The 21,250-nt window shown below is 60.2% G+C and overlaps 1 protein-coding gene across 18 annotated transcripts in view; it reads right to left on the bottom strand.

Annotated features, from left to right (window-relative positions):
* Positions 1-12,588: 12,588 nt before the first annotated feature.
* Positions 12,589-21,250, bottom strand: part of TRRAP (transformation/transcription domain associated protein) — a 113,142-nt gene continuing 104,480 nt past the window's right edge. For all 18 annotated transcript variants that reach the window (XM_089320861.1, XM_089320862.1, XM_089320864.1 and 15 more), the window contains 6 exons: positions 20,770-20,995; positions 20,055-20,272; positions 19,013-19,197; positions 15,373-15,576; positions 15,091-15,285; positions 12,589-13,483 (listed from right to left, as the gene is read on the bottom strand). In XM_089320861.1, the coding sequence (XP_089176987.1) occupies positions 13,199-13,483; positions 15,091-15,285; positions 15,373-15,576; positions 19,013-19,197; positions 20,055-20,272; positions 20,770-20,995 (1,313 nt within the window). In that variant the 3' untranslated portion in view covers positions 12,589-13,198. The remainder of the gene's footprint in view (positions 13,484-15,090; positions 15,286-15,372; positions 15,577-19,012; positions 19,198-20,054; positions 20,273-20,769; positions 20,996-21,250) is intronic.

Genomic DNA, 21,250 nt, shown 5'->3' with positions numbered 1-21,250 from the left:
CGTGCGGCGTCTGTCACTCGGGCGTGGCCATGGGACTGTCGGAGCCTGTGGCGGTGTCTCCAGGGGCATGAGGACGGGCAGGGTCTGCTGAGCGCTGGCTCTGCCGGGGTGGGTTTTCTCCTGTTTCTCTCTCAGTCTTGCCACGGGGATGTGTGCACTGGGTCACTTGTCAATTCTGCCGCCACCACTTTCTCATGATCGCCGTGAGGTGCAGGTGCGGGGCCGTCTGTGCCTGGCTCACTTCTCTTGGCTGGAGCACACGCTGGGATATCCCCCGCTGGGCTGGCCGTAGGGTATCGGTGCTCACCAGGCCCTGCGGCTGGTACCTCCGTGTGCCAACCCGAGGCGGCCACGGTCCTGCCGCCGGTGGCAGGCCACTCTGGACGGTGCCGGGCTGGCTGGTTTGCTCCTAACCACACCTGGAAAAGGTTTACATCAGCAGACTCGGATGAAAGAGCTGACAGTCTGGAGCCGGACCGGCGGCCCCATGGAGGAGTCGTCCCACCTCCACCCGGCCTCGGCTCCCCGGTCTCCAGCCTGCCCTGCGGGACCTGGGCTCACGGGGGCACAGCAACACGAGCCAGTTCCTGCCAGCAAGTCTGTGGTCTGTCGAGCTGGAGCGCGCTCGCGCTGGGGGGGTTCTGGCTCCCATGAACACAGCAAACGGGGACCTGAGGCCCTCCTGTGAGACCCTGGGGACAGACCTGGAGACCCGGAGTGCTGGGGCACTGTGCTCACTCCGGAGGAGCCACCAAGCTGCATTCCACATTCTCTCTGGGACAGGCAGAGTGACCGAGGGAGAGAGATCTTCCATCTGCTGATTCACTCCCCACGGGCCCCACTGGCCAGGGCTGGGCCAGGCCGCAACCAGGAGCTTCCTGCAGGTCTCCCATGTGGGTGCAGGGGCCCGAGCACTCGGGCCCTCCTTCACTGCCTTCCCGGGCCACAGCAGGGAGCTGGATGGGAAGTGGAGCAGCAGTGGGATGCCAGAGTCGCAGGCTGTGGCTTGTCTCGCTGTGCCCCAACGCCAGCCCCCCATTTGGCATTCTTCCCACCAACACACAAGGGTTCTGGTTTCTCCGTATCCTCACCAACTCTCATTTTCTCGCAATACTCAGCCCGGTAGGTGTGAAGCAGGAGTTCTGCGTTTCCCTCATGGTGCTGAGATTCTTTCCATGTCCTTACTGGCCACCTGTGTGTCTTCTTTGGGAAACTTGGCCAGCTGTTTCTTCTTTGCCCACTTTTGAATTATTTTTGTTGAGTTGGAAGAGTTCCTTATACACTGGGTGTATATACATATTTATTACTGTCTTACACTGGCCTGTGTGTCTGTCCTCACGGCCAGGACCACGCAGCCGTAGCGGGTCCTCTCCCCCTCCCTCTGGGCTTTGGCTGTTGCCGTCTGCACCCCTCACAATCCCACGTGCAGCCGAGTTCGGCTTCTCTCTGTGAGCGAGGCTGTTGTGGGGGATGGCACTGGGCGGTGTGGGTGTCCTTCCATCTGATGCCTTCCTGCTGTCCATGGCAAGTCGGCTCACCCTCGGTTGCTCACCCAGGTACCTCGTGTGGACGCCGCTGTGAGACAGCCGCGCTCTCTAGCTCCTTTCTGGCTCCCTGGTGTCTCGTGCGAAGCCCCAGCTGCATGGAGGCCACGCCCTGCAGCTCTTTTCCTTTCGTAGCCTTGGCCCACACCTTCCAGTAGGAGGCTGGACAGCAGGGGCAGCTTTGTCTCATTCCCGATACCGGGACCCTACGTTTTCGGGACCCACCAATTGAAACCTCCTTGGACGTGGGCTTTTCTTTCTGCTGATGTGATGTGTTCCACTGATGGTTTTTGTGCCGAGCCACACTTCCGGTCCCGGGGAGGACCCACGTTGTCATGCTGAGTAGTCCTGTACGCTGTTGGACTCAGCTGGCTGCTGCCTGGTGGAGGGTTTGTCACCTGTACTCAGAGCGTGGCCCGTGGCTTTCCGGTGGGGCCCTTGTACGGCATTAGCGCTGGGTGCTCCCGGCCCTACAGAACGAGGGAGGCCCCGTCCTCTCCCACCTCTGGACGGGGTGCGAATAAGCCACCCAGTCCTGGGCTTGGCCCTGCTGGGAGATTGTGGTAGGCTGTGAGCCGCTGCCGCTGGCTGGCTGTGGGCGCGGCCCTGTTCTCGGTAGAACTGGCACTGCTGTCCTGCTTTCCTGAGTTCTCTCCCCTGTCATCTGCCGAAGCGCTTCAGGTTTCATCTTCTGGAAGAGCCGATCCCCCCCCCCCCCCCCCCCCCGTGCCTCACCGCTGCTGTAACCTGCACTTCCTTATTCTGGTACCTCCGGGTCTCGTTTGTTTGCCCACTGCCTTAAGGTGTAGGTCAGACTGTCGATCTGCATCCGCCAGTTCACCCCCAAATCCTGCAAATCCCAGCCTCAGCCAGGCGGGAGCAGGCAGCCAGGAACCTAGCTCCTGGAGCTGCTGCCAAGGATGCGCCTCGGCAGGAGGCTGGGGCCGCGCCCGCACGCCGGATGCCAGGTGCCCGCAGTCCGAGCTGAGCTCTGCCGTCTGGCTGTGTGGCTGACTCGCCCTCATTCGTCACGGTCTTGTCTTTGACCTGCTGGATGAGAGCGTCTCGTGTGATTTCCACGTCTTTGTGATTTTTCCCAGTTGCTCACTTCTGGCTCCATTCTGTGTGGTCGGAGAAGATGCTGTGTCTTCCGTCTTTTTAAGGGGTTGGCCCGTGCCTCACGGCCTGCTGCAGACAGCAGCGCGAACTCTGCCGCTGCTGGGGCGAGTGATTTCAAGGAGAGGGCTCCCACGTTCACGGAAAATTCAGTGTCGGCGCCGTGGCGTAGTGGGCTAAACCTCCACCTGTGGCACCAGCATCCCATATGGGTGTCAGTCCGAGTCCTGGCTGCTCCTCTTCCCATCCAGCTCCCTGCTATGGCCTGGGAAAGCAGGAGAAGATGGCCCAAGTCCTTGGGCCCCTGCACCCACGTGGGAGACCTGGAAAAGGCTCCTGGCTTTGGATCGGCGCAGTTCTGGCCGTTGTGGCCATTTGGGGGAGTGAACTATCGGATGAAGACCTCTCTCTATAACTCTACCTCTCCCTGTCTGTACCTCCACCTTTCAAATAAATTCATAAAAAACTTATTTACGAGGCAGAGACAGACACACGGAGGGGGGGAGCTACCACTGGGTCACTCTGGGGACTTGGGCTCCATCCAGTCTCCCACGTGGGTGGCAGGAACCCGACCACGTGAGCCACCACCTGCGTGGAGCAGAGCGGAGGTGGAACCAGGCCCCTGACATGCGTGTGGCCGCTGCCGCCGCCGCCTCACCCGCTGCAAGGCCCAGCCCCAGCTCCACTGTCCCGGAACCGGGCCTGGCCGGCACGCAGCGGGACTCACTCACGGCTGTCTTGTCGCCACAGCAGAGCGGGGTCGGCCAGCTGTCGCCCCACAGCTGCTGCACCGGGCGCCTCCACCCTCCCCGCCAGCCACTCTCGGTTCACGCCGGTTGGAACTGGCCGAGTTGCCGAGTTTGCATCTCCATTCGGTTGTTCCGACCTGGATGCCCACAGCCGTCGGGTCTTCACGGGGAGGAAGGGAAGCAGCTGCTGGCCTGGGCCATGGGCCACAGGGCCCAGGCCGAGCCCGGCTCCCTCCGCTCTCTGTCCCCCTGCCTGGTTCCTTGATCCACGGCACGCGCTGCTGCCCCTCGCGTCACGCCCTCTGGTTCTTGGCTCTGCGCTGAGACCGTCACTTTAGAGCCCTCACCAGCAGGTCTGCCGCTGCTGCCCCCACGGCGGGAGACGGCGCCTGCCCCGTGTCCTCTGGTTCTTTGTGTTCCTTCGGGTGCTGTTGTGGGGCCCAGGCCGGCAGCTCGAGGTCTCGGGCCTTCCCTGGCCCGAGTCCTGCTGTCGCTCACTCCCACGTCCACGGTGGCTCTGCCCACACGTGGCGCCCACCTCTACCAGCTGCAGGCGAGGGCACAAGGGCGTGAGGGCACGGGGGCGCGAGGGCAGGGGGCGTGGCCTCCCCCACCCCCGTCAGCCTGAGGACAGTTTCAGGTTTTGCTTGTCCTGCTGCTGCAGGCACAGCATGTCACTGCCATCGTGGCCGTGTGACTGGGGCCTGGAGCCGTGGACTCCGGGGAGTGGACGGACAAGACGTGTATCTCACGGTGCTGCCGGCGGGCTTTCTTGCTGGTTCACCATGCAGCAGGAGGGCGAGGGTCAGCCGACGACCTCCGCGTACCAGCGCCCTGGTTAGGGTTTCCGCCGGCGGATCTGGGGGCGCACGCAGCCGAGGGACTCACACACCTTCCCACACCTTGCTGTGAGGCTAGGGGGTGGCAGGCTCGGGCCACCACCGTCAACGCCCCTGTGCCCCTCCTCGGGGCTGTCCTGGGAGCAGGGGCAGCCTCTGCCACAGAGCGGCGCGGCCATCAGCAGACACAGTGTCAGAGCAGGGCGGGCTGGGGCGAGCTGGGAGCCGTGGGCCGGAGCCAGCACTTCCCTGGACTCCTGGCTGCCGACCGAGGGGACGAGTAGTCCTGTGCTTCCTCGTCTGTGGCTGGATCAGCCTGCAGCCACCGGCGGAAACGCAAAGCCAGGGCGGATCTCAAACAGCAGGCTGGCAGTCAGCCGGGCTCCCGGCGCCTCGGTCTGGGTGCGCAGATGCAAACTTGCGCAGATCGCGGGCCTGCAGAGGCCAGGAGGGGCGTCCTGTGGACAGCAGGGTCTGGAAGGGGGAGGGACAATAGCTATGAAGTCGCAGGCACCCGGGGGCGGCGCCTGTGAGAACCAAGGCCCCCAAGACAATGCCCTCCATCCAGTGGCCATGCCCATCCTCCGCTGGGCAGCCGCTGGCCAGGGCTCGGGTTCTGTGCCTCTGTCCTCCCCCAGAGCCAGGGACCAATCCTGAGGGCTTGTCGCCGCCAATACTCCCATGAGGTCGTGGGCGGCCGTGAGAGTTTACTTCTGTAGCCCAGCGGCCGGGTCGGGCTACTTTAAGACAGTAAATATATTCTAAATCTAAGCTGAGAGAGGGCCATCAGTGATTTGGCCTAAGGCAAAACTGGGCAAACACAGACGACAGCCAGCGACCAATCAGCCAGGGATCCCACAACCAAGGAAAGGCGCTGTCCACACAGAGTGCCGTTCAGAGCGGGCCACCCTGGGCTCCTTCCCGCCCCACCGTTCCACTTCCCGGACGTCCCAGCACCCGTCTGTGAGGCGGATGGCGATGCAGACAGCACCTCCAGCGTCCACGCTGTCCGCGCCGTGAACCCCGTGTCACCTGAAGCTGGAGTTCAGACGGCCAAGAGCAGCACAGCGCGCAAAGCCACGGGGAGGGACCGCAGGCCGCAGGTGCCTGGCAGGGGAGCCGCGCGGGCGTCACTGGGGAAAGCCTAGGCCCAGGGGAGCCCGAGATCATCTTGTCTGACTCAAGACTTATATATTTATGAGAGGGAGCGAGCAAGCGGGGGGGGGGGGGCGCGAGCGAGTGAGAGGGAGGGCGGGCGGGTGGGGGGGGGGAGAGGGGGAGAGAGCGCGAGCGCGCTTCCACCTGCAGGTGCCTCTCTAAGGGCTGCAGCGGAACTCACACGGTGCTCCTCTGGGATGCTGGCGTCCCAGGCGGCGGCTTAGCCGGCGGTGCCTGAGCACTGGCCCCGGGCCCCCTCCACGGAGCCAGTCTACCAGGGCTGGAGGGCGTGGCTGCTTTTCCGAGAACTGATTTCCAACAAAAGATTACGGGACACACAAGGAAATGAGAAAACAAGGTCCACTCATTCCCAGGACCAAAATACGTCCACAGAGAGCATCCCTAGAAAACGTAAGCGCAGGGCTCAGTAGGCAGACGGGGCCGGCACTCAGGCACAGCACAGTGGCTAAACCACTGCCTGCAGCGCCCGCATCCTATACGGGCGGCGTTTCGAGTCCCAGCTGCTCCACTTCCCATCCAGCTCCCTGCTGGCACATGAGGGCAGGCAGCACAGATGACCCAGGTTCTCGGGCCACTGCAGTGTGTAGGAGACATGGAAGGAGCTCCTGGCCCTGCCCTCAGCCTGGCCCTGCCCTGGCCACTGCAGTCATGTGGGAAGTGAACCAGCTGATGGAAGACCTCTGTCCCTCCAACTCTTTCAAATAAACAAATAAATCTTAAAAGAGACAAATTAGCTAGATTGTTCCTAAAAACCAGTTACCTGTAATAAACATCGTGGTGCACATGAGAAATGTGTACAACCTGCCTTGTTTTTAGAAGTCTTAAAAATGCTCAGAAAGCTGCAGGAAAATATGGACAAATAACTAGAGGAAATGAGAAACTCCAGACGTGAATAAAATAACAACAAAGAGCTGGAAGTGGGGAAAGAAACACAGAGACCCTGGAGCTGAGAAACACGAGGAACTGAGAACGTCCCTGGAGCCGGGCTCGGGGCAGAGGAGAATCCTGGGCTGGGGGCTCACTCAGGACGGTGAAGTCGGAGGAGACAGCGAGCAGCGCCCGCAAGGGTTTATGGGATGGCATCGGGTGGCCCAACACATGCATCGCGGACGTCCCAGGACAGGAGACAAAGGGCAACAAGACTTTACGAGGAAACCGTGGCCCCCCATTTCCCAGTGAGGAAAGAAATCCAAGAGGCTGGACAGACGCCGAGGAGGACTGACCCAGAGACCGCACCGAGATGCACTGCTCAGACTGGAGACGGAGTCGCCGGGGCAGCGCGGGGGCAGGGGCAGTTCCTGTGCGCGGGGTGGGGTCCCCGGCGAGGTGCTAATCGGATTTCTCAGGAGAAGCCGGGGAGGCCGGGCACTGCAGTGAGACAGCTGAGCTAAGTGTCCTTTACTTACAGAAGACACAGAGCGCCTGCGACACACGCACAGTGGGAGGGGCTCTGAGAAAGGCAGACTGACGTCAGCAGTGCCCCTCTGGCTTCTGACCCCACTCTGAATCTTCTACGTGGTTTCCAAGACAAACACACAGAAATTATTATAAAGCGATGTAACCAGCGCACAGTATGTGAAAGTGCGATTGGTGACAACGCTGTACCAAGTATGGGAGCAGGACTGTAAAGAAGTGCGATTTTTCTACAGGTTAAAGTTGTGAAAATCAAACTCGACTGCTGTAACTTCAGAGTGTTCAGAGGCAGCCCCATGTCAGCCATAAAGAAAATATCCATAGAACATACACAGGAGGGGCTGGGGCTGAGGGGCAGCAGGCTAGGCGGCTGCTTGTGATGCCAGCTTCCCATGTGGGCGCTGGTTCAAGTCCCGGCCACTCCACTTCCAGTCCAGCTCTCTGCTGTGGCCTGGGAAAGTAGTGGAGGATGGCCCAAGTGCTTGGGCCCTGCACTTGCATGGAGACCTGGAAGAAGCTCCTGGCTTCTGGCTTTGGATCAGCTCAGCTCCAGCCTTGTGGCCATCTGGGGAGTGAACCAGCAGACGGAAGACCTCTCTGTCTCTAACTGCCTCTCGAGTAAATAAAATCTTTTAAAGGAAACAAAACAAAACAAAAAACAAAACTAGAAACACGAGACAGCCGAATCTGCCCTTCCCCATCAGGAATGGATCAAGTCACGTTAGATCTAAGGACAGACACAGACTGAAAGGAGAAAAAGCCAAGTAGAGCAGGGGTTGCTATACTACTATCAGACAGACAAGCCTACCTTAAATACAGACGATTCCAAGACACACAGAGGGGGGTCACGTAACAACGGAACAGTCACAGGAGTCCACGCACGGAACAGTGCTCGCTGCCCCCAGCAAGAGCAGAACACAGACGCTGCCTGGCACAGCTGCCAGCGCTTCCCACAGGCCTCCCTGACCCAGCACCAGCAGGGAGTCCCCACGCACTGCCCCCCAGTGTCACGGGAGGGTGCTGCACGGCCTAGCAGCAGCACAAAGATCCAGTTTCTGGAGCCGATGCAGGGGTGGCTGACTGCGTTTTGCTTTCGAGCCCTCAGAAGTCAAGTCGTAAGTTAAGCCGCTATGAGCTGGGGGCCATCTGTGCACACGGGACATTCTCCAGAATCCAATGGCCTACGTGGTAAGCTGCAAACCAAGTATTACTAAATCTAAGAGGAGCAGCATCTTGGCGCAGTAGGTTAAGCCTCCACCTGCGACGCCCAAATCCCATGCGGACGTAGATATGAGTCCCACCTGCTCCATTTCCGATCCAGCTCCCTGCCAACGCGCCTGGGCAAACAGCAGAGGATGGCCCAAGTCCTTAGGCCCCCGCACCCATGTGGAAGAAGCTCCTGGCTCCGGCTTGGCCCGTTGGGCAGCCATCTGGGGTGTGAGCCAGTGGGACAGAAGATAGCGCTCCTTCTCTCCAACTCTGACGTTCAAATAAATAAAATGAAACGTCTTTTTAAAAAAAGATTCTTAAAATGTTAAAAAAAAATAAAAGGGTTGAAATCATACAAAGCATCTTTTCCAACCACAGCAGAAACACTAGAAACCAATCAACAGGAGGAAAATTGGAAGGCCTACCACTATGTGAACATTAATCTAAACATAAATATCCCCAAACAACCAGCAAGCGGTCAAGCGAGATGGCTCAAGGGAAGTTAGGACAGATACGGAAACATAAACGGGAACTCTCCTAAGACCACGGACAGTCTGATGAGGACCAGCCGGAGCCAGTGGTGAGGACGAGTCTGTAACTAAACACCTCCCAGCGACGAAAGCTCGGGGCCAGATGGCTTCCCTGGTGAACGCGACCAAACACAGCCTGTCCCGAACTCCTCCTAGAAACAGGCAGGAAGAGAACGACGCTCGCCGGCCCGCGGTCCTGACGCACAGCCGGGTGAACGCATCTAAGCCAGCCCCAGGCGGGCAGCGTTTGTGAGTCCTGGAGCAAACGCGCCCTCGGAACCCCAGCAAGCCACCGCACAGCACACAAGAAAAGGGTTCTTGCCCTCGGCAAGCCGGGTGTCACTCCTGGAACGCACCGGGATGGCTCACCAAGCGCAAGTGTGGCCACAGACAGGAGAGGAGACAGCTCAGCACCCTCTCGCCAGCTGCGGGAACACACCGGACAAAGCTAACTCCGTTTTCGACATCAACACGTGCAGCAAACCCGGAGCAGGGGATGGCGTCACGTAAAACCCACAGCAGCTGACCCAAGGTCCAGACTCCACAGCGAGCCGAGGCGAAACTAAAACAAAAGCCAGGTCCCCCCTGCAAGGGGAGGAGGAGAATCAGGTGTTGGCAGACGGCCTGGGTGTGACGGCGGCGCAGCTGTGGAATACAAGATCCGCCCGGGACAGCCGTGCTCCTAACGCAGAGGATAATCCCACCTACAGCGCCGTGGAAGAGTAAAACACTTCGGCAGAACCTCAGCCAACGGGAGCTCAAAGACTTGTTACCTCAAAACCACAAACACTCCCCCTGCTGGCCCAGACTGGAAGAGTCAGCAGAGATCCGACGGCCTTGACTATCCAGACGGCTACAGACTCGACAGTCGCCAGCAAAAATCCCAGTGCTTCTTGTAGAGACAGAAAAATGCATCCTAAAATTCAGCTGGAATCGGGAGGGGTCCCAAAATAGCCCCAAAAACCCTGGAGAAGAACACAGGTGGGGGTCTCCTACTCCTTGACTTTTCTAAAAGCCACAGGAAGCCACACAGGGCGGAAGTGGCGCTGAGGCCAACACGGGCGCCAGCCAGCAGTCCGGAAACGAGCCATCCCGTACACGCACGGGGCTTTGGACGACACTACCAAAGCAGGCGCGCCCACACGCGGAGGAACTGGACCCCCACCTCATGCTCCACGCAGAAACCCAACGTGGATCAAAGGCCGACACAACCAGCACTAACTGTAGGACTGTTAGCGGGAAGCCTCATGACACCGCACACGACACCGTACTCATCAGTTGTTTCTTAGACAGTAATCAGAAGCATAGGCAACAAAAAATGACTACATCGAAGTTAACTTAGGTATCAAAATACACTATCAGTTAAGTGAGGAACTGTCACTGTAACTGAGAAATAATTTGTAAACAATTTATCCGTAGGGCAGCTGGCCCTGTGGCATAGTGGGTAAAGCTGCTGCCTGCAGTACCGGCATCCCATATGGGCGCCAGTTCAAGTCCTGGCTGCTCCACTTCTGATCTGGCTCTCTGCTGTGGCCTGGGAAAGCAGTGAAGGATGGCCCAAGAGCTTGGGCCCCTGCACCCGTGTGGGAGACCGGGAAAAAGCTCCTGACTCCTAGCTTTGGATCGGCACAGCTCCAGCCATTGCGGCCACCTGGGGAGTGAACCAGCGGATAGAAGACCTCTCTCTCTCTGCCTCTCTGTAACTCTGCCTTTAAAATAAGTAAATAAATCTTAAAAAAATTATCTGTAAAAGATTAGTATCAGACTATAGTAAGAACTAAACTCAGGCCAGCATCGTGGCACAGTGGGTTAAGTCACTGCTTGCAACGCCAGCATCCCAAGAGTGCTGGTTGGAGTCTCAGCCGCTCCACTTCGGATCCAGCTCCCTGCTAATGAGCCAGGGAAAGCAGCAGACGGCGGCCTAAAGTGCCTGGGTCCCAAATCTATGTGGGGCACCATGACGGAACTCCATGCTCCTGGCTTTGCACTGGCCTAGCCTTGGCCGTTGTGGCTATCTGGGCAGTGAACCAGCAGATGCAAGATCTCTCTGTCTCTCCTAACTGCTGGTTCACTCCCCAAACGGCCAGAACAGCTGGAGCTGAGCCTATCAGAAGCTAAGAGTCAGGAGCTTCTTCGGGTCTCCCACACGCATACAGGGACCCAAGCGCTTGGACCATCTTCAGCTGCTTTCTCAGGTGCATTAGCAGGGAGCTGGATCAGAAATGGAACAGCCGGGACTTGAACCAGTGCCCATATGGGATGCCAGCACTGCAGGCTGGGGCTTTAACCTGTTGTGCCACAGCTCTGGCCCTAAAATAAAAAAAATAAAATAAAATAAAAAACTCAAAGGTGAGCAAAGAACTAGAATAGACATTTCTCCAAAGAAGAAATACAAGTAGCCCACAGGCACATGAAAAGTTCTTCAAAATCACAAAGTTAAAAGAAACACAAATCCTCACCACAAGGCACCATTTTGCACCCATTAGGATGGTTGCTACTAAAACACAAACAACAAGAGTTACAAGGATGTGGAGAACTGGAAACCCCATGTGTTGCAGTTCCTGTACGGTGCAGCACCCCACTTCTGGCCGAGTACCCAGAGCTGGGAGCAGCGACTGCGTACTCAGAACCACGTCGCCTCGGCCCTCCCAGTGGCCCGAGGAGGGAAACGACCCAGGTGCCCGCCGACAGCCGAGGGCGCAACGTGCGACACATACACCCCCGGGAGTACTGTTCAGCCTTAGAAAAGGAAGAAGATTCTGACACCTGCCCCCACAAGGCCGGCCCGTGGGGACAACCGTTACAGTGAAACCAGCAGGGTACCAGGACCCACGGCAGAACCCACGGCAACCAGGCGCCAGAGCCGTCATCCAGGACGCACCAAGCAGGATGCAGGCTGGAGGGAGGACTTGTGCATGACAGGCAGGGTGGGCGTGGGACGAGCCAAGTTCCGGGGAGACGGGTGGTGGTGGCACTGGGGGTGTCCAACACCCCCAGGCCGTTCCTGCAGCAGGGCTCAGGATGGTAGATTTCACGGTACGGGTGTTTCACCACGATGCAAAAGCTGTCTCACCGCCCTTACCCTGAAATCGTGTTTGAGGCATCACGGGCATGATGATGATCACCCCGGGCAATAAGCCCACTCAGGCCTCTCGGCTCCGTGAGGCCCTGCCCCTGGCCACGTCTCCCGGTCCCCCGTCCACATGCAGGTCGTGGCCAGCCCGAGGTGGGAGCTGCAGCGTCCAGGGGCAGCGGGGGCTGCCTCTCCAGCAACACAGGCTCCGCCCTGCCTCATGCCCCCCAGCCCCACACCCTCCCCACCCCCGCCTCACGCCCCCCCAGCCTCTCACAGGCACTCCAGGAGCTTGGGGCAGCTCCAACAGTGGCTGCTCCACCCCGTCAGGCCCATGACACTGCCAGTCTGCCACCTCCTGTCCCCTTAGACTCATGGCTCCTCCGAGCATTCCAGAATCCGAGACGGCTCTGCCAGAAATGGGCGAGCAGCTTCCAGAGCTGCAAAGACAGAAGAAAAAGCCCAGTCAGCCATGCAAACTGGCCCCCAGCCCCCGCCCGCCACGCGGGGCCGAGCGGGGCGAGGTTCAACCCCCGTCTCCACGGGTGCCCCGGGACCTGGGACAAGCGACTCACCCTCTTGCTGGAAATCCTCTCTCAGTGCAGGCAAGTCCTTTGCAACTCAGGAGCCATCTCTCCCTGCCGGTGGGCTCTCGTCCTGCCGCCACGGGCTCGCCGCCTCCCCTGGAGGCACACGGGGCTGGCGGGTGGCAGGACCAAGTGCACACAGGGGGCTCCAGCCCGGGGCTCCGGGCCCACAGCCGCACACCAGCAGCCCTGGCAGCTGAAGCTCCAGGCGGAGGGGCTGCAGGGCCCGGAGCAGCCACACTGCTGAGGTCAGGATGAGCGGGCAGCCACACCGGACACTGCCCCGCGCCCCCAGCGGCTGAGGCCCCTCACACCAACAGTCACTTTAGCACAAATAAGCGATGACAAATCCTTTTATAAAATATTTATTCTAAAAAAATCACGCTGTACAAATTTAGATAGAACATTCTTGATGTTCAGATTTATAAAAACGTGAGCTTAACAGAAAGACCAGAGTTAACAAACTCCTGTTTCTTCTTTTTAAATTACGGAGGAGAGTGATCCATGAGGCACAATGTCTGTCAATGCCTACTAAACACGAGAGCTGGCGACAGGAAGCGGCCAGCCCGCTCACTCGGCTTCACCCAGCTCAACGCGGACCCCAGACGGCCAGGAAGGGGGTCCCGCGGGGTGGCGCGGCTTCGCCGACGCTCGCCGAGATCCCCAGGCCAGCTCCGTCTGGTCCAGTGCGGTCGTCCTGGGCGTCCTGCTGCTGACCTCACAGCGCAGCCCGTGCACTCAGGCCGGGCCGCTGTGGCGGTGACTTCTGGGAGGGTTACAATCACTCTCGTGCACGGCCTGTGCACACGCAGCGGGAGGGCACCATAAACAGAGCCATGAAGCAGTGGCTGACGGCGCCCTGCTTCCGTGAGACGTGAGAGCGCGCTGTGCTGGGCCCCCCACACCCTCGGGGAGCAACCGAGCCGGGTATGCAAGCCGGCGGGCAGAAGCCCGGGCGGTCACAGCCACGGGTGCCAGGCGGGGTCCATGCGGCACAGGTTGTCCAGGCTGTTGGCCGCAGCCACCAGCGTGTTCACTTTGCTCTCCCCGCCCTCGAACTGGGCCAGGTTGTGCAGGCGGGTCATGACGGCCGTGACGGCCTTCTGCACCAGGGAGACCAGCTGCTGGCTGTCCATGTTCTCGGGCTGCCCTGCGGCCGACAGCGGGGAGGACGTGTCCTCCTGCGTCTTCTTGTGCCAGGCGATGATCTCATCCCGGAGCACGGTTTTGAGAATGCCGTCCACCTGGGGCAGGGCAGGAGGCAAGGCCCACGTTAGCCGACATGAGCCCAGCCGAGCCGCACTGCTCCCGCCACTGGGGGGGTGTGACGGGCAGCTGAGCTCGTCATGCTGCCCGAGGGTACCAGCCCATGTGTCCGCCAGAGCCACCAGCTGCCCCCCGCCCCCGCCATGAGCTTAGCTTAAAGACGGCCACGAGATTCAGGCTGCTGAGAGACGTGGGGTCGGGTGTGCGGCAGGCCCGGCTCCTCCCCGCAGGTTCAGCCCCGTGTGCTGTGGGGACCTCACCAGACAAACCCAGCGCCCTCCTATGGGCTGCCCACCAGCCGCCTGCCCAGCAGAGGGCTACCTTCAGAGTTCACAGAGAATGCACGCAGGCTAAGTGCGCTCCGACGCATAGAGATAAGGCCATGGCGGGGCTCACACGGGCTGAGGCCCCGCGCCACCGAGCTTATCACGGCTCGAGGCTTCCATGGAGACTTTCTACACACAGTCCTGTAGCATTTGCACCTCAGCAGAACTTCCGCCTTCCACACTCAGGCCAGAGGAGGGCAGCAATGGCACTGGTGTCTGCTGCACTGAGACAAACCCTCACCACGGGAGACCCGGGGCCGGTCCTCACCACGGGAGACCCGGGGCCGGTCCTCGCCACGGGAGACCTGGGGCCGGTCCTCACCACGGGATGGAACACACAGACCCTGACCCGGCAAAGAGCCACCTGCTCATTTCAGCGCTGTCCTGAGTGAGGGTGGGCGTTCACCACCGTGTGGGATGCCCACTTCCTGTGCTGGAGCCCCCTGCTGGCGCACACTGGGGGGCAGTGGGCGAGGGCTCAGGCGGTCACTGCCACCCTCAAGGCGACCCAGACTGAGTTCTGGGTCCCGGCCACTGTGGGCACCTGTGCAGTGCACCAGCAGGCAGGAGCACTCTCTGCTGACACGAGGAGTAAGGAAAGCTTTCTTTAAAAGCCTTAAAAACTTTAAGAAAATGGTTTTGGGAAGCAACTGGTTTCAGAAGCCAACTGCTTCTCGGAGGAAATTGTATACAAAGAAAGAAAGGTGTGTTTGGCCCCCACTGTGAGGAACGATTTCGGAGGCGAGGAGACAGGCTCCGAGCAGAATGAACTGGACGTGAACCCCGGTCTGGGCCCGCCCCCTGCCCTAGGACCCCCAACACATCGCCCACCTCCCCGAGGGCTGCTGAGGACCCAGAAAGCACCCAGCGCAGTGCCAGGCACAGGCCGGCACCGGGGACACAGCGGCCACGGCTGCTGTCCGGCCACTTGTGGGCGGCTGTCAGATGCCACCCAGGGCACCCGGGGCACCTGGCCCTGTGCCTCCCACCTCACCTCCGTGCTGGCCTCTCCGCAACCCGCAGACAGCGGGAGGACATGAGAAATGGACAGAGGCTGCTGTGGGAACTGACGCGCAGTGCCAAGGGCTGGGGAGAGGCATCCGCTGGAAGCTTCTAGAGCCTCCCTGCGCCCTGGATTCTGGACAGTGAACATTTCCAAGCCTTTCCCCAAAGAGCAGACGCCTGGCGTCCAGCGACAGACCACGGGGTCCGCAGCTCCTGCAAGGCCTCAGCTACGCTGAGATGCCGCCCGGACGCACCTTGAAGTTCGGCTGGGCGAAGCACCGCGCCACGGCGATCATGGAGGCGGTGAGCGGGCCGGAGACGCCGATGGTGGTCAGGAACTCCGAGACGTTGGGCGTGAGGCGGAAAGGGACGGGGCGGTTGGCGTCCAGGTCCCCGGTCGCGTCGTTTATGTCAAACCGGAAGTAGGCGACGTTCAGCTTCCCGGTGTCCTGCGTTTCAGAGAGAGACGTTCAGGAGCGCCAGCCGGCAGCGGGAGGCGGCCATGGCAAGGGTGAGGCGGCCGTGCAGGCCGTTACCTGCGCGATCTGCAGCATCTCGGGGTTGAGCCTGTTGAGGTGCAGCACAAACTCCGCGAAGCCGATGAGCGCGAGCTGGATGGTGAACATCTTGCGGAAGGTCCAGTAGTCCGTGGCGTTGGGGAAGGTGTGCAGGGCCCACTCCTTGAGCATGCTGCGGGGCACCATGTTGCTCTGCACCTCCTTGAGAATGTCCCGGAGGACCTGCAACACACACGCACGCACGCCTCTGCCACCTGCGCCAGCCCGCAGACTGACCACGCAGTGCTGGCCAGGGCTGCACAAGACCGCCCAGTCCTCCTCAGCCCCCTCAGGCCTCAGCTGTGTGGAGTAAGTCCCTGAAAGCGATGCCCGTGGACTCTACGAGGCCGGCTAACAAAGCACACGGAAGAGCAGCCGGACACCAACAGCACGGCTTCTGGTCCCAGACTACGAAAGACAGATGCTCCACGAGGAGCTGGCTGAGACACTTGGCCCACCATGCCGCCCAGGGGCTCGCGCTGTCCAGCACCAGAGAGCGAGGGTGGGCCTCGACAGGAGCTGCCTGAGCGCATTGGGTCCTGGCAGACCAGGCGGCAAGGCTGTGTTCCACGCCACTCATCTGTTCCACGCGGTCGTCAGATCACAGGCCGCCAGCAACACTCACTTCCTTCTCCTTTCCTCATCTAAGGAACGGAACACAGCTCTCCCGGGACTGCAGAGGAGTGACTTCCAAAACCCACTGCCACAGCAGTAAGCGCACGGGCAAAAACCGACGCCAGCCACGCGTATGCCCACGATCGGCCTCAGGAGGCCCTGGGCTCGCACTCTGGCTGACTCCAAGGCTCCATGCTGCCCAGGCTGAAGCCCTGCCTCCCACACACAACAGCTGCACGTTAACTCTGTCAACCACTGCTGGCCCCTGAACTGACCGGGCAGGGCCTTCAGTGGCAAAGAATCCGGAATGCGTAGCATTCGTCCAGGAAGCCACTAAAGAAACAAACAGCAGCAGCAAGTCTGGGAGAAGGATCCGATTCCCAGATCCGCCAGATCCAGCTCGGTAAAGCACTGAGTTTTGTTTTTGTTTTTGTTTTTGTTTTCTTGACAGGCAGAGTTAGACAGTGAGAGAGAGAGAGAGACAGAGAGAAAGTTCTTCCTTCCGTTGGTTCAACCCCCAAATGGCTGCTATGGCCGGAGTGCTGCACTGATCTGAAGCCAGGAGCCAGGTGCTTCTCCTGGTCTCCCATGGGGTGCAGGGCCCAAGCACTTGGGCCATCCTCCACTGCACTCCCGGGCCACAGCAGAGAGCTGGCCTGGAAGAGGGGCAACCGGGACAGAATCCGGCGCCCCGACCGGGACTAGAACCGGTGTGCCGGCGCCGCAAGGCAGAGGATTAGCCTAGTGAGCCGCGGCACCTGCCAAAACACTTGGCTTTCAAGAAAGAATTGTGAGACACATAGCGATCAGGAAAACAAGGCCAACACACTGGTGTCCAGTTACTAATATTCAGACCGTCAAGAATTCCTGGAATCAACAGTAAAGACAAGTCACTCAAATTGAAGGCGGGCAAAGGGCTTGAGTCACGTTTTCCCAAAGACCACAGTCAGCCAGCCGACAAGCACAGGCAAGACTCACACACTCCTACTCAACCACGCTGACGGCGCCCCACCTCCCCAGAACGGCCGTCCTCAGAGACTCCGTGCTGATGGGGTGTGCACAAGTTGAACCCTCACACGCCACGGCAGCTCATGACAATGAACCAACGTGCACGTTCACGTCCCAGAATGTGAAGAGAAAGCAAGAAGGAACGCTATGAGCAGGTGAGCCTTGGAGACGCAGCGGCCCCGCCCCTGAGTGCGTCCACGCCGGTCTCAAGCAGGCAAACCCACAGAGGCAGGAAGAGCCGGGGCTGCCTGCAGTGGGCCGCGGAGGACGGGGCCCCTGGCTGCGGCATGATGCCGTCTGACGTCATGAAACTGCCAGACAGTGGTAAAGGCTGCACAGCTGTGGGTGCACTGACAACACGGGGTCACACCCTTCCTAAGACTGAACTTTACGGTGTGGGAATTCTAGCAAACAAGAGGTTACAGAAAGAGCAGGCCCGAGGCGTTGGCCTGGCTGGCGCCCCCTGCACACTTCGCAAGCAGGACCACCCCAAGCTGTGTCAGTTACAGAACAAGGGCCATGAAGGCAGCATGCACAAAACCACCTCACTCCACAACCTCGTCCATAACCCCCGGGCCACGACCTGTGCCCCCAGATCCCCGGGGGCCGAGTCCCTCTGCCCAGAGAGGCCCACCAGAAGACAGGGAGCCCCTCTGCCTGCACAAAGCTCACACTCCAACACCCAGGTAAAGGGAAGCAGAGCCCAGGATACGCCAGCTTTCACAGCTCCCCTCTGTGCTTGCCCCTCCTGGGGCTCCACACAACCCCAACCGTCTCATCCAAGGGCAGGCGCACAAAGGGAGGGGGCTCTCCACCCTCAGTGAGAGCCACCCAAGACTCCCATGGCCAGCCCTGGGCTCCTGCCCAAGGCAAGCCCAACAGCTGGGCCCCAAATGTTTCCATTCGTGGCCTTTTTTTTTTTTTAAAAGACTTTATTTATTTAAAAGGTAGAGTGAGAAAGAAAGAGATGGATAGATACATCCTCCATCCACTGATTCACCCTCTAAATGGCCACAACAGCCAGGACTGTGCCAGGCCAAAGCCAAGAGCTCGGTGACTCATCCGGGTCTCCCACGTGGGTGCGGGGCCCAAGGACTTGGGCCATCTTCTGCTGCTTTCCCAGGCGCATTAGCAGGAGCTGGACTGGAAGTGGAGCACCCAGGACTTGAGCCAGTGCTCATACAGGATCCCAGCATTGCATGCAGAGGGTTAGCCTGTTGCCCCACAATGCAGGCCCCCATTTGTAGTTTTATTTTAGCAAACAAACATGGTACAGAGACTGCACACTCCCTTGTGCCCAGCAGTGACCCGACCAGATGTGGACACTGAGGGGCCCATGGAGACCCTGAGGGTCCTCCTGTGTCCCCAGATGGCTCTGGCTGCCAGGCCAGGCGTCAGGAACTCAACCTTCAACTGCGCCCTGAGCATCTTTGTAAGCACAGGGAAAGACAATGGATGTGATGTGGGGCCGGCGCTGTGGCACAGCAGGTGAAGCCGCTGCCTGCAGTGCCGGCATCCCATATGGGCGCCAGTTCAAGTCCTGGCTACTCCTCTTCCGATCCAGCTCTCTGCTGTGGCCTGGGAAAGCAGTGGAGAATGGCCCAGGTGCTTGGGCCCCTCCGGCGTGGGAGACCCAGAGGAAGCTCCTGACTTCGGCTCAGCACAGTTCCGGCTGCTGTGGCCAATACGGGGAGTGAACCAGTGGATGGAAGACCTCTCTCTCTGCCTCTCCCTCTCCTTCTCTCTCTGTGTAACTCTGACTTTTAAATAAATAAATAAAAAATCTTTAAAAAGAAAAAAAAAAAGACAACGGATGTGGCCAAGGTTGAGGACTTCCTTGCGTCCTGTCCGAACAGCCGTCTGATTCCCAGCTGCTCACGGAGCGGGGGCGGCCGTGTAGACGAGGGAATGCCTGCCCCCTCCCGAGTGCGCCGAGCTAGCGCACTGGGCACCCGGGCCCTGCAGGCGCAGCTGAGCCCACCCGCCCGCGCGGTACCTGGTGGCTGGCCTGGGTGCCCCGGGCCTGCACTGTGGCCAGCCTGTCGTAGTAGCGGGAGATGGGGGTGTCGTGCTCGATGCCTTTCTTGGCACAGCGCTGCTTGTAGATCTCCACGAGGGACAGTGAGGAGGGGTTGTCCTCCACGAGGCGCATCTGCGGGGACACAGCCACCACGCGGGGCACTGCAGGGAGAGACCACAGTCAGCACCAGCCCAGCGCCAGGCCCGGTGTGCGGAGGAGGCAGCCGTGTGTGCTGTGCGTGCCGGGGCGAAGCTCACGGGGCCCTGGCCACGCCCCCTTTCCTCAGTACACGCCGGCGCCACCTGCCTTCAGACAAGCGTCTTTCCTCAGAGCGGTCGGAAAGTAAAATCAAAGAGCTGCCACCGCCCTCTCCCCCGGCCGAGGCCGAGCAAGTCCCGGTGTTCAGAAGAAACCAGGAATGTGCTATTCCTGCAGCGACATCCACGCCGCAGCCCACGCTGTGCCACGTTCAAATGCACACAGCTTTCTGACGCATGGCAGGCTTGCTTTAATTAGAGATGTTGACTTCAGCGTCAGAGACTTTAGGCCAACAGGCCGGGCCGCGGCTCAGCCGTCCGCAGAACCCACACGCAGGCAGTGCAGCAACCTCAGACGCCAGCTCCGCCTCCTGTCTGGCGTGGGGAGGGGATCTCAGGTCTCACCTATGCCCGGTACACGCGTAGCTGGGTCCCTGACCACCTAGCCACAAACAACTCCGCCCAGCGTGGCCACGAAGCAGCACCTGGTGCCACATGTCAACGACGCCTGTGGCCTCTCTTTCCTGAGTCTTGCACTCTGCCCCCTCGGCAAACTCAGGCAGCGCCCACCGTGGGTGTGGGTCTAGGAGGAGCAGGGCGAGGTCTCGCCCACAAACAGCTCAGCCAGGGGTTCTCCGGGGCAGCACAGGGCACAGCCCGTCCCCACGCTGAGAAGACCTCAGAGAGACAGGGGTGAGAGCCCGAGGGCCGGGAGCAGCGCCAACCCTGGAGCCAGCGCACAGGAGGTGCCGTCCGCGTACCTGTGAAAAACAGGTGCCTCTTGGTGGTCTCCTTCCGCTTCTCCAGGCAGGGGTTCAGCAGGCGGAGCAGCTGCAGCACGCGCTCCTCGCGCCGCGACTCCGTGAGGCAGGCGTCGTTCATGACCAGGTACGGGTAGATCTTGCCGTTGTGCCCGCGGATGTACAGCCTCCTGGCCGCCGTGTTGTGCTTCTGCACGATCTCCACCCTGGGCATAAACCTGCCAGAGCCGGGGAGCCGAGCGTGAAACCAAAGGTCGCGCTCAGCCTGGCGCGTCAGCAGTCGCCGACCGCCTCATCCGACAAGGTGGCCACAGGGCGGCCACCCTGTCTAAGTGAGTGGCTGCCGCCCAAGGCAGGGAGGGCAGCGATCGGCCCTCGACCCAGACTGGGAGGGAAGGGAAACACGGTGCTGGGTCGGAGCCAGAAACATCGGAAACACCACGGCCCACAGAGCCCCACGCAGGCACCGCGCCTGTCTGCAGCGGCATGGTAGTGCCCCGCGGCTTCCCAGCTGTCGTGGGAGAGTTTACCTTGTGCAAGGTTCTAGGGCGAGTCAGCAAGGGGTTTGGAACACAAACTCCAGCCCACTGGTGAGATCACACCCTTCCAGCGCAGCCCGATTCCGGCAACCAAGTCCGACGGGTGCACGGGGCTCACGTGCACACCGCCCCGCCCCCAGCTCTGCGTCCTGGCACGCCAGGCCAGGCTCACTCACCGTGCGATCTTGATGTAGTAATGCGTAGGCTTGGGCATCAGAAACTCCCCTGGGATTTCCACTTCAGCTGTTTGTGCCGAGAAGTTGCTTAGAAACCGGCACTTTTCTTCTATAAGGAAGAATTTTGGAAGCTGCTTGGTTTTGGCCTCCAGGATCTTGATCCACTTTTTCAATTTAGAAATAAGATTGTGAAGCTTCATGGACCCCGGAACGCTGAAGTCAAAATCTGCAAAGTGAAGCATGGTCACAAACAGTTTGATGGTCCAGGCCATGTCCACTTCCAGCCACAAACCAGGCCTGTTCCACACATGGGGGTGGGGCAAAACAGCTCAGCCGAAGCCGCGTGGGGGCGCTCTGGGGAGGAAGCGGAAGCAGCACGACCCCCCGCTGAACGCAGGATGCCGGGGTGAGCAGCACGGGGGCCCTGCTTGTCCACCTTGGCACCCTCGGGGCCGCACAGGGCTCAGGAGCTGCGCGCAGC

The sequence above is a fragment of the Oryctolagus cuniculus genome, chromosome 19 (assembly GCF_051225735.1).
Source record: "Oryctolagus cuniculus isolate XC-2025 breed Fujian yellow rabbit chromosome 19, ASM5122573v1, whole genome shotgun sequence".
NCBI lineage: Eukaryota > Metazoa > Chordata > Mammalia > Lagomorpha > Leporidae > Oryctolagus > Oryctolagus cuniculus.
This window is presented reverse-complemented; position numbering and strand designations above follow the sequence as displayed.